Here is a 12,752-nt window from a genome sequence, read left to right on the forward strand (position 1 = left end):
ATTATCTTCAAAAAGTGATAATTTTGTTTCCTCATTGCCTGTTCTAATTCCTCCAATTTCTTTTTCTTCTGTTATTGCTAATGCTAAAGTTTCTAGTACAAAATTGAATAATAGTGGAGATAACTGGCATCCTTGTTTCACCCCTAATCTTATTGGGAAGGCTTCTAGCTTATCACTATTGCAGATAATGCTTGCTTATGGTTTTAGAGAGATATTGCTTATCATTTTAAGGACCACTCCCTTTATTCCTCTCTAGTGTTTTTAATTGGAATGGATGCTGTATTTTGTCAAAATCTTTTTCAGCATCTATTGAGATAATCATATGATTTCTATTGGTTTTGTTATTCATATAGTCAATTATGTTGATAGTCATCCTAATATTGAACCCACACTGCATTCTTGGTATAAAATCCTTGTGATATATTGCTGTAATCACTTTGCTAGTATTTTGTTCAAAATTTTTACATTGATATTCATTAGGGAAATTAGTCTATAATTTTCTTTCTCTGTTTTAACTCTTTCTGATTTAGGTATTGGCACAATATTTGTATTATAAAAGGAGCTTGGTAGGACTCCTTTATCTATTTTTCCAAATTGTTCATATAGTATAGGAATTAATTGTTCTTTAAATGTTTGGTAGAATTCACTAGTGAACCTATCTGACCCTAGGGATTTTTTCCTAGAGAGTTCATTAATTGTTCAATTTCTTTTTCTATGATGGGGTTATTTAGGCATTCTATTTCCTGATCTCTTAGTCGAGGTCAGGGGTGGGGAATCTATGGCCTTGAGGCCACATGTGGCCCCCTAGGTCCTCAAGTATGGCACTTGGACTCAACTTCACAGAACAAATTCCCTTAAAAAAGGATGTATTCTGAAAAGCTTGGACTCAGTCAAAAAGCCACACCCAAGGATGGGCCACACATAGCCTCAAGGCTACAGATTCCCCACCCCAGATAGGTAATTTATATTTTCATAAATACTCATTAATTTCTCTCAGATTGTCAGATTTATTGGCATACAATTGGGCAAAATATTTCCTATTCATTGCTTTAATTTCTTCTTCATTAGTGGCAGTTTTGCCCTTTTAATTTTTTCATTTTTGATACTGGATATTTGGTTTTCTTCTTTCTTTTTTTAAAATTAAATTAAGCAATGGCTTAGCTATCATATTGGGGTTTTTTTCCTCATAAGACCTAGATCTATTATCTCAAAAGATTTTTACTTTCAATCTTACTAATCTCAACTTTGATTTTCAGGATTTCCAATTTGGTGCCCAATTGAGAATTTTTAATTTCTTCTTTTTCTAATTGTTTTAGTTTCACGTCCAATTCATTGATCTGTTCTTTTTCCATTTTCTTCATGTAGAATTTTGAAAAATAAATTTTCCCCTAAGTACTGCTTTGGCTGCACTCCATAAATTTTGGTGTGTTGTCTCATTGTTGTCATTCTCTTTAAAGAAATTATCAATTGTTTCTATGATTTGTTCTTTGACTCACTTATTTAGGATTAGATTATTTAGTTTCTAATTAATTTTTAATCTACATTTCCACTATCCTTTGTTGAATGTAATTTTTATTGCATTATGATCTGAAAAGAATATATTTAATATTTCTGCCTTTCTACATTTGATTTTGACGTTTTTACACCCTATAATATGGTCAGTTTTTGTGTAGATGACATGTGCTACTGAGAAAAAGGTATAATCTTGTGTATTCCCATTCAGTTTTCTCTAAAGGTCTATCATATCTAACTTTTCTAATATTTTATTTACCTCCTTAGTTTCTTTCTTGTTTATTTTTTGGTTGGATTTATCAAGTTCTGAGAGGTGATAGTTGAGGTCCCCCACTAGTATAGTTTTGCTGTCTATTTCTTCCACTTAACTTCTCCTTTAAGAATTTGGATACTATAACACTTGGTGCATATATGTTTAGTCTTGATATTGTTTCATTTTCTATGGTACCTTTTAGGAAGATATTGTTTCCTTCCTTATCTCTTTTAATTAGGTCTATTTTTGCTTTTACTTTGAGATCAGAATTGCTACTCCTGATTTTTTTACTTTGGCTGAAGCATAATAGATTCTGCCTTAGTCTCTTAACTACTGTGTATGTGTCTCTCTACTTCAAGTGTGTTTCTTGTAAATAACATATTGTAGGATTCTGGTTTTTGATCCACTCTGCTATCCAATTCCATTTTATGAGAGAGTTCATCTTGTTCACATTAGTTATGATTATTACCTGTATATTTCCCTCCATCCTATTCTTCTTCCTATTTGTCTTCTCTCTCCTTTCACCCTTTCCCCCCTTACCAGTGTTTTGCTTATGTCCACCACCTCCCCTGATCCTGATCTGCTCTGCCTTCTGTCAGTCCCCACTTCTCTCTCCCCTTTTACTTGTCTCCCCTCCTACTTTCCTGTAGGGTAAGATAAATTTTTATATTCAATTGATTGTGTATGCGAGTTCCTCTTTGAGCCAATACTGATGAGAGTAAGATTCAAGAAATGCTCATTGCCCACCCTCCCATCTTCACTTCCACTGTTACAGGTCTTTTATGCCTCTTCATGTGAAATAATTTACCCCATTCTACCCCTCCTTTCCTTTTGCACCCAGTGTACTCTTCTTTCTCTCCCCTCAATTTTTTATGTCATTTCCTCAAATTCTCCTTATAAGCATTCCTTCTATGTATATTCCTTCTAGCTGTACTATTAGTGATGCAATTTTTAAGAATTACAAGTATCTTCTTTCCATGTAGGGATGTAAATAGTTTAGCTCTATTGAATCCCTTGTTTTCTTTTCCCTTTTTATTTATTTATGCTTCTATTGGGTCTTCATATTGGAGGTCAATTTTTTGGGTTAATTCTGGTCTTCTCCTTATGAAAGCTTGAAATCCTTCTGTTTCATTGAATGGCAATTTTCCCCTTGATGTATTATCCTTAATTTTGCTGGGTGATTGTAGTCCTATCTCCTTTGCCTTCCAGAATATCATGTTCCATGACCTCTGATCCTTTAATGTTGCAGCTGTCAAGTCCTATGTAATCCTAATTGTGACTCCCCAATATCTGAATTATTTCTTTCTGGCCACCTGCATTATTTTTTCCTTGACCTGATTGTTCTTAAATTTGGCTATAATATTCCTCAGAGTTTTTATTTTGAGATCTCTTTCCTGAGGTGATCAATGGATTATTTTAATGCCCATTTTGCCCTCTGGTTCCAGGACATCAGGGCAGTTTTCTTTAATAATTACTTGAAATATGCTGTCGAGGTCCTCCTTCTGATTATGGCTTTCAGGGAGTCCAGTGATTCTGATATTGTCTCTTTTGGATCTATTTTCCAGGTAAGTTGTTTTTCCCATGAAGGATTTTACATTTTCTTCTATTTTTTTTTCATTCTTTTGAATTTGTTTGATTGCTTCATGTTGTCTCATAGAGTCATTGGCTCCTACTTGCCCAGTACTAACTTTCAAGGTATTGTTTTCCTCAGTTAGCTTTTGCACTTACTTTTATATTTGGCCAATTATACTCTTTAAGGAGTTGTTTTCTTCAGTAGATTTTTGAAACCCCTTTTTCATTTGGCCAATTCTACTTTTTTAGCAGTTTTCCAAGCTGTTGACTCTTTTTTTCATAATTCTCTTGCGTTCTTCTCATTTATTTTCCTAATTTTTCTTCTATCTCTCTTATGATTTTTTGGCTCCTTTTTGAGCTCTTTCTGGGCTTGAGAATACTTCCAGTTTTTCTTTGAGGTTTTGCCTATAGGTGCTTTGACATTGTTCTCTTCTGAATCTGTGTCTTGGTCTTCCATGTCACCATAATAACTTCCTATGGTCAGATTTTTTTGGTTGTTTTTTACTCATTTTTTTTTTTGGCCTTTCCCCTTTCTTTTAAATTTGATCTCTGCTTCCCAGGCGGAAGGGGCTCTGTCTCAGGCTTCTTGTGCCAGTGGCTGCAGGCCCTGGCTATTTACCTGGTGTTACTCTGATGTTGCCCCGAGACTCACAGGGGATCCTTGTGTCTGGTGCTGTACTGAGAGGGTAGGGTGGGAGGAAAGTGGTGTTGCTAGAGGCTGTAGGGGTCCAGAAGCTTACCTAGTGCTGAGCTGGTGTCTAGTGGAGGTGTCTGGCATGTGCTGATGCCCGGTGTGGTTTTTCTGTGTTTCCCTGGGGTTACACTGAAATACGTGGAGGGCTGGCCCCTGGAGGGTGCCTGTCTGCCCTGGGCTGCACTGAAGCTGGGAATGTGCTCCCCCTTTACCTGAGTGAGATGGATGTTTCTTGACAATCCTTTAAGTCTCCTGGGCTAAAAGACTGTTCTACCCCTTCTTTCTGCTGGCTCTGCTGTTCCAGGATTTGTTCTGGGACACTATTTCATGATTGTTCGGAGGTGAATATGGGAGAGCTACAGAGATTTTACAGTTTGCTACACCATCTGGGTTCTTGGAAGCCAACTGATCCTTTTATTGTTACATAACTTGTATGAATCAGACAGCATTTAAATGCAGGTCTCTTTTACCTCAGGGTCAGCCTCTCTTTACTAGTCTACTCTATCTCTCTTCTACCAGTGTGACATTTTGAAGTAATCACTTGATACTTTGATAGATCGCTGCTCTCCTCTATGTGGCTAGTTCCTCTAAAGGTTGAAGTTACAATCCATCTACTCCAGCCAAGCACCTTTTGTCCATGGCTTCCAGTAAACCTTCCCAGGCAGTTCAGCTATTGTGCTGGGGGATGGATGCCCTCTAGGACTCTTGATAGTGCATAGTGACCCTTGAAATTGCAGGCTGCATGAGCTTCCTGTCCTTACTACACTTGCCCTACAAGCCAACTCCTCTTTTAGGTATATATCTTCCTTCCTGATGATATCTTTTATATTGTTTTTCCTGTTCATTTTTTTGTTGCTGTTGACAATATGTCTATCCACTCACACCCATGTGCCTCTATCTTGCCTTTTGGGCAATCTGAAACTTTAATTCCTTAGTGACTTCTATTACTCACAGCCATAAAACATGAACAGAAGAGATGTGGTTTTTTTTAACCTAGGTCTATGATGTCATTGGTTTGATAAAATTCCCAGTTAGGAAACTCATTCTTCCAGTGTTCTATTCCGATGCCTCACTGTAGTGTTAAGGTTGCCCAGGGTTTTTGAAGGCTATGTTTTTTAGAGCAAAAATTCTGACATCCTGCTATACTGAAAAATCTTCAAGTACATTCCAGATAAAAGGTAACATACGCTTTTTGAGGACTAGCCTAAGAGGGTATGGAAAGGCTTTTCACCAGTAGGGCCGGACCTTGGTAATGGATTCTTTGGCCATGGAGACTCATGAAACAAAGAAAATCACAAAATAGCTCTCAGTCCTATGTGACCATTTTCACTTCTATAATGACAGTGTCAGAATGGTGAGAAAGGGGTCAGAGGATGCTAAGAATCACATAATTTTTAGATAGTCTATGAAAAAATTAACCATCGATGTTACTTTAAATATGTAGTCTTTGTCTAGTGTCCTAATGAACATATTTATTAAACCAGAATACAAACACCACCCCCCCCAAAACAAAAGGAAGATGAAACTGAATGAAAGGATGACTCACAGATTCTCCCTGGAGAAGAAAATGAGAGAAAGCTAATGTGATATTAGGCTACATCAAAAAAAGAGTAAAGCAGTAAATGAAAGAATGAATGCAAAAGTATTTATTGAGCACCTACTATGTGATAAAGGGGCAGGTAGGAGGCACAGTAGACAGAGTTATGAGCCTGGATTCATCACTCTTCTTCCTGAGTTCAAATCTGGCTTCAGACACTCACTAGCTGTGTAACCCTGTTTGTCGCTTAACCCTGTTTTCTTCAGTTTATTTCATCTGTAAAATGAGCTGATGAAGGAAATGGCAAACCATTCCAGTATCTTTGCCCAGAAAAACCTAAATAGGGTCATGAAGAGTCCAACTAAAGAACTACTGAACAACAACAACATTATGTGATAAACCCTGTAATAGCCACTGATGATACAAGTACAAAAGGGAACAGCTCTTAAGAAGCTTATATTCCAATATAGTGAACAGAGAAGGTAGTTTTGTTCTGAGGAACCACAGGAATTAGTAAATAGAGCTATAGGGCAGTTAGTTATTGTAGCTTTTACAGAAGCAACCTTAGCATTGATTGGATTATTGTTCCCAGAGCAAGAGGTTGAAAGTGATGGTGGTAGAAGAGGGGAAAGGTGCGATGGATATGGATTATGTACTTGGTGGCAGGGCAGATGGCAAGATGTCCAGAGCAGATGGTTGGATGACTGTGACACGCGGTAGGTACATGGATTAGGTGAGTTTACAACTCGATCACTCACCTCTTAGGGTTGCTCAGCCCAAGGACGCAGTTCCAAATACAGGACTAAAAAGGACCTCTAGACATATAATCTATAGGATTCTGATATAGGTGGAAAAAAGAGAGAAATATCAGGGTAGACATGCCCTCAGTGTGTCTGCATTTAGATTATTCTTATGAAGATTTTTGTAGATACAGTAAAGTAGACGTATGGGTTATTGATATCTTCTTGGATACCATGACAACTGAGAACATAATCTTTCTCTAAGATACTACCGGGGCAGTTAGTTGGTCCAGTAGATAGAGTGTTGGGCCTGGAGTTAGGAAGACTTATCTTCCTGAATTCAAATCTGGCCTTAGATACTTAACTAGCTATATGACCCCATGTAAGTCACTTAACCCTATTTGCCTCAGTTTCTTCATTGTAAAATGAATTGGAGGAGGAAATAGCCCAAATGGGGGTCACAAAGAGTCAGACATGACTGAAAAATGACTGAGAAACAATAACAACAAAAAGATCCCCTATTCCTTTCTCATGGCAGACTGTATTTCCTCACTGAAGCAATGTTAAAGTGGAATGGTAGGTTCCTAAACTACTCCATGAAAGCCTAGTCATAGTAGAACCATCATGGGAGGAGGAGGAGGAAAAGAGAAAAAAAGAAAAAAGGAGTGAATAGAGCAGAAAAGGTCATATTGATGGCTAATGTTTTGGTTATATTATGGGTCTAAATGCCCACAGTGAAACAAGTGAGAGTATAACTGCAAGCAACATGACTGTTTGTACTAGAAAATGATTTCCTAACTCCAAATATTAAGAATTTGAAGCAGGTAAAATAGAGATAAAAAAGTCTAATTAAATTACAGTTTCAATGTGGTGGAGGAGTAACGAAGAGTGCGCTGGATTAGGAGAGTACCTGTATCTGAATCTTAAGTCTCCTGCTTATCACCTGAATAAAATTGGGTCAGTCCCTGGGATCTGGGCCTCAGTTTTCTCATTTGTAAATTAGAAGGTTGTGATCTCAGAAGTCCTTTTCTGCTAGTAATAATAATTAATAATAGTTATAGCTAACATTTTTATAGCACTTTACAGTTTGCAAAGCATTTTACAAATTTTATCTCATTTGATCCTCTTAAGAACCCTAGGAAGGAGGTGCTATTTCTTATGCCTATTTTACAGATGAGAAACTGAGGCTGAGAGAGGGTAGGGGATTTGCCTATGGATAGGAAATGTCTGAGGCAGATTTGAACTCAGGTCTTCTTGATTCTTGACCTTTCTAACCACCGTGCCACCTAGCTGCCTTTCAGCTCTCTATATTATGAAACCTAATCCTTCCAAACAAATAGCTATGCATATACAAAATGCTAAATCCCAATTGTTTTGTTCTGACCATCCCTGCCATCTTTAAATGTAAAGGAGTAAGAGGTACATATACTTTTTTTTCAGAAGCTCTCAGATTCCTCAAATTCCTTTGTTGCTGTTCAGTTATTTTAGTCATGTCGGACTCTTTGTGACTCTATTTGGGCTTTTCTTGGCAAAGATAGTGGAGTGGTTTGCCATTTCTTCCCCAGCTCTTTTTACAGATGAAAAGAACTGAGGCAAACAGGGTTAAGTGACTTGTCCAGAGTCATACAGCTAGTGTCTGAGGCCTGATTTGAACTCAGGAAGATTATTAGGAGATTATTAGATTATTATCTATTAGCAGCTGTAGAATAGGTTGGAAAGAGCCTTAAAAATCATCAAAACCAACCCCCTCCTTTTCCATAGGAGAAAAATTCAAGCCTCAGAAGCTAAATGACTTATTCAGGGTCACATGGCTAGTTCATGGGAAATCCAGGTTCATAATCTAGGTCTCTTGAATCCTGGTCCATCCATTATAGTTTACTGACTCACATTCCCCAGATCTTCAAAGAGTATCCTGCAAAGAACAACACTCAAGAAGAAGAGAATTTATGATATTGGTGAATAGTGTCATGAGCTCTGGCCAATGAGACAAGTTCCATTACTTGATGCCACAGTACAATCTTAGTGGCTGGTGGAAGATACGGAAAGAGGACAATTTATCCAGTGGTTCTCACTTCCTATGTGGCTGGTACCTTCTGGGTTTTAGTTCCCTGCCCTACCTCCTCCTGTCACCATCTTGCTTTTGCTAATGCAAACTGACCTTATATTATGGAGGGACAAAGCATCTACTGTATCTACAAAATCTTCATAAGAATAATCTAAATGCAGACACACTGAGGGCATGTCTACCCTGATATATATATAATGAACTGTGGGAGCCATAGATGCAAGAAATACGCTATTTTTGTTTTTATCCCCGCATTTCTAATTCAGCAACTTTTTCCCAATGTATTCATTTAATTAAGTTTCATATTTCTTAACAACCACTATGTATAAAACACTGTAACTAGACTTTAGGGGAGATATAAAGTTTAAATAAAATCTGACTTCTGCCCCTACGGAATTATTAACATATTATGGAAATATAATACCTACATAAATAATTATCATGCAATGTAATACATAAGTAGTTTGCAGAAAGTTCTAATTGAGGTCCTGCAGGGTATGGTAATTAGTAATTTATTCATTCATTGGGGATTTCTAACACATCCACTGTCAGGCATTATACTCTGTACTAACATTATGAAAGGATAAAAAAAAATAGTCCCTACCCTCCAGGAGCTTATATTCTATTGGAAAAATAACATCAACACACAGAAAAATTATACAAAATTAATTAATCTTTTGGGAGCGCCCCTATCAGTAGGGTATATGTATGGAGATCAGGAGAGGCCTTACATAGGAGGTGCAGCAAGCTTTGAAGGAAATGAGGAATTTTAAGAGGCAAAGTAAGTGTGTTCTAGGCTTTCTTGGTCAAGGGCACAACCTGTGCAGAGTCACAAGGTGGGATATGAGATGTCATGTGTGAGAAAAAAATAACTAACACCCCTTTGGCTGGCTGGAACACAGTCCATAGAGGAAATTAATGCCTCATGAGGGAAGAGGGGTTAGCAAGTGGCTGGAGCCAGGTAAAAGGCTTTAACTGGTAAAAAAGAAGAATTTGTATTTGATTCTAAAAATTGGGAGACACTGGAGCTTCTTGAACAGGGGAGTGACACACTCATACTTTAGGGAATATCACTTTGGCAGTTATGTGAAAGACTGATCAGAGAAGGAAGAAATTTGAGGCAGGGAGACTAACTAGGAAGTTTTTATAATTATCTAGGTGGGAGGTATTGACTTGAACTAGAGTAGCAGTTGTACAAGTGGGGAGAACGAAATAGATGTCAAAGATATTGTAGAGGTAAAAGCAACAATAATAGGCAACTTACTGGATGTGGGAGATGGAGGGAGAAGAAAGAATCAGGGATTATTCTGAGGTCACAACTGGGGTGACTGGAAGGATAATGATTATCCTTGACAGAAACAGGAAAGTTAGACAGAAGAATAGGTGTAAATGTGTGTGTGTATGTATGAAAGATAATGTGTTATGTTTGGGACACATTTAGTCTGAAAAATCTATGAGATACCTAGCTAGAAAATTACTAATAGTACTTAACTAATTTCTTAATTACTACTAATATTAATTACCAATCAGAAGTTGGTGATGTGGGACTGGAGACAAATATGAGCTGAATATGTAGATTTTGGTGTCATCTTCATAGAGAAGGAGTCTATAAGGTTGCTTTCAGTTGGAAGATAGAGAAATGACTAAATGAGAAAGAAGGTATAGTTGAAATAGTACTTTTAAATGTTCAAATGAATCTGTGATCTCATCAATTCAGGAGTCCCCTACATTAATGCAGATTATAGTCCACCCACGTCTGTCCATCTTGTGCAACTCTCACATATGTCTTACCAATAGTCCAGCACAAGGGGTCCACTCAACATGCTGGAGGCCTTCCTCACTTTCCTTTGATTTTGTAAGAGTGGCAGTGGAGCATTCCCGTCATTTACTTGCCATCCTTCACTCTCACCACATGGCTAGCCTATCTTCTCTTTCTATCATACAATTCCACTTTTTCTTAGGAGTTCCTTGGTGGTTAAATGTTGCAGTCTGCTTCCACCCATTGTTCACCTTTCCATTGCCTTCTTTGCTCAATTTTAGTTTTCCAGAGGCCATGGTAATCTGGGTCTCATTCCCATACAGTAACACTGGCAAAATGTTCAAATTGAAAAGATGTACCTTTGCTGTTACTGGAAGCTTGGGATCAGTGAAAGTACTTTTCAATTCCCCAAAAGCAATACAGCCTGCTCTTCTCCTCCCTCTTAATCCTGGGCCTTGTTCACTGTCCATCTGTATTCTCTATCCCATGTATACATGCTACTTGACAAACTCTATAGGGTATTCAATGCACAGGCCAAACTCCTTTAAGTGATCACGCAACTCTTCCCACATTCTGTAACGTCTTGGGATCTGGTGCAGTAAGCACAGTGTCATCTGCTAGTGGGTTGGGTTGGAATCTGCATTGATGGAGGAAGTTGCCAGCCTTGAAAGTTTCCCTGGTGACAAAATCACAGATCCTTTTCATATTCACACACACACAGAGACACACAGACACATACGTATCATGAATATTTTAATGTATATAGATATATTCATATCTATTTATTTCATAATTCTATCATAAAATGCTATTTCACTCAGTGGATACTGAATATGGGCTTTATTTCTACTTCTCATCAGGGGTTATTTTACATTTTATTTAATTTTGAGATATTTTTCATTGTAAAGTTTTCTTTCAGGGAAAACTTATATCAAATATGGAAAGTTATCTTCAAGTAGAGTACATATTGCAAAATAAATGAATTTTATTTTAGGAGAGATGCTGACTGTGGGCCAGTCTTCTAGTAAATAGAAATTAAAAAGTTAAGATAGTTTAGTGTTCTTGTCTCCCTCTGCCAGCAGGAACGTCACCATATCCATCATGACTTTGGGTAGGACTGTTCTACCCCAATAAAATATCCCTTCTTTGTCATTATAGTTAAAGACTAGAATACTAGGCTGGTTAGCTTTTCTATTCATCTGACATATTAGATGGTCTTAAGCAGAATGTTACTAGCACTGATACAGTGATATTGGTGGAAATGAGAGAACTTGCATTTTTTTACAAAGCATTTTCCCCACATCTCTGTGAGAGAGATGTGTCCTTATTGTCCAGGAATATAATAAAGGCTTCTCTCATGGAAATGTTTTGTTGTTATTCTTGGACAGAACTCAGAAGGTGGAAGATATCGGACACGGAGAGATCACATGATGTGCAAACTAATGTGTTTGTCCATTACTTACTCTTCTACCATTGGAGGGCTGACCACTATCACAGGCACGTCCACCAACTTGATCTTTGCTGAGCATTTCAATTTGTAAGTAGAGCATGAGTCTGTGAGTCTACATGTAGGAAGTCCCTGACTAACTCAGTAATGACTTGTTAATATAAATGGGTAGCCTGAATCCTAAGTCTAGACCTATTACCATACCCAATTCAGAAGTGGAAAGTGATTTGTCTGGGACCTTTTTTATGTAAATAGTTACCAAGTTACTTCTGGTGCCCAGGATGTTCACCCATCGAAATGTAGAGTGAGAGGTGTGCTCTCATCATTACAAATTTATTTTCCTTTTAAAAACCTGGTTAGGTATAGTTAAAATAATATTATTATTATTCTACTTCAGGATATTTATGGACTAAGCAAGCTTTGGTACCTTGGACAGTGGGAATGGATACCAGATCTGGGAAAGGAATGATCAGAATTCCAGGGAGATCTACTGGGTCATATGAAGGTCAAGTGTTTAAACCAGATTAAGATTAGAGCTGACTTCCCAGATCAAAATCAGGAATATCAGGATACAGTCTTGGGAAGATAGGAATTCAGGTGTAGGAAATTCAGCTTATAGGGGAATTGGAAAAAGTCAGAGACTCAATAACTGATAAACTTAATGGCAATATTGCAATTACTGAATGAAAGACTCAGAAGAGAAATGAAGGACAACACTTAATTCTAGGCAACTTGAACTAAGACATTGATTCAGTTAATTCAGTTTAATGTTCAATATGGTTAAGAACTAGAGCTATGATTTCATTGGTTTTGTATATGGAACTCCCAACCTTTACTAATGCAGGTTGCCACCTTCTCTGCAACTTATATAGTGTTAGAGAACTACCTAGTCCATGGAGAGATTAAGAGACTTGCTCAAGGTAACAAAGCAAGTATGTGTCAGAGGTGATGCTTTATTTCAGGTCTCCCTTGCTTCAAGGCAGTCTCTCTCTATACTACTACACTGCCTCTGTGTAAAGTGCATATTAAATTCAATTCAACAAGCACTTATTGACCATTGTGAAAAGTGCTACATGAAGATACAAAGATGAAGACAATATTATTGCCCTCAGACAGCTTGTACTCTAGTATAGTTATGCAGCATAATAGAAAGAATACTTTTTCTTTTTTGAG

General features: G+C 37.5%; 1 protein-coding gene across 3 annotated transcripts in view; it reads left to right on the top strand.

The window, feature by feature from the left end:
* The window catches only part of SLC13A1 (solute carrier family 13 member 1), a 110,746-nt gene that overhangs the window by 64,230 nt on the left and 33,764 nt on the right, over positions 1-12,752 (top strand). For all 3 annotated transcript variants that reach the window (XM_020966356.2, XM_020966357.2, XM_020966359.2), the window contains exon 8: positions 11,521-11,669. In XM_020966356.2, coding sequence (XP_020822015.1) covers positions 11,521-11,669 — 149 coding nt within the window. The remainder of the gene's footprint in view (positions 1-11,520; positions 11,670-12,752) is intronic.

This window comes from Phascolarctos cinereus, unplaced genomic scaffold, assembly GCF_003287225.1.
Source record: "Phascolarctos cinereus isolate Bilbo 61053 unplaced genomic scaffold, phaCin_HiC Scaffold_1;HRSCAF=81, whole genome shotgun sequence".
In the NCBI taxonomy this organism is placed as follows: Eukaryota; Metazoa; Chordata; class Mammalia; order Diprotodontia; family Phascolarctidae; genus Phascolarctos; species Phascolarctos cinereus.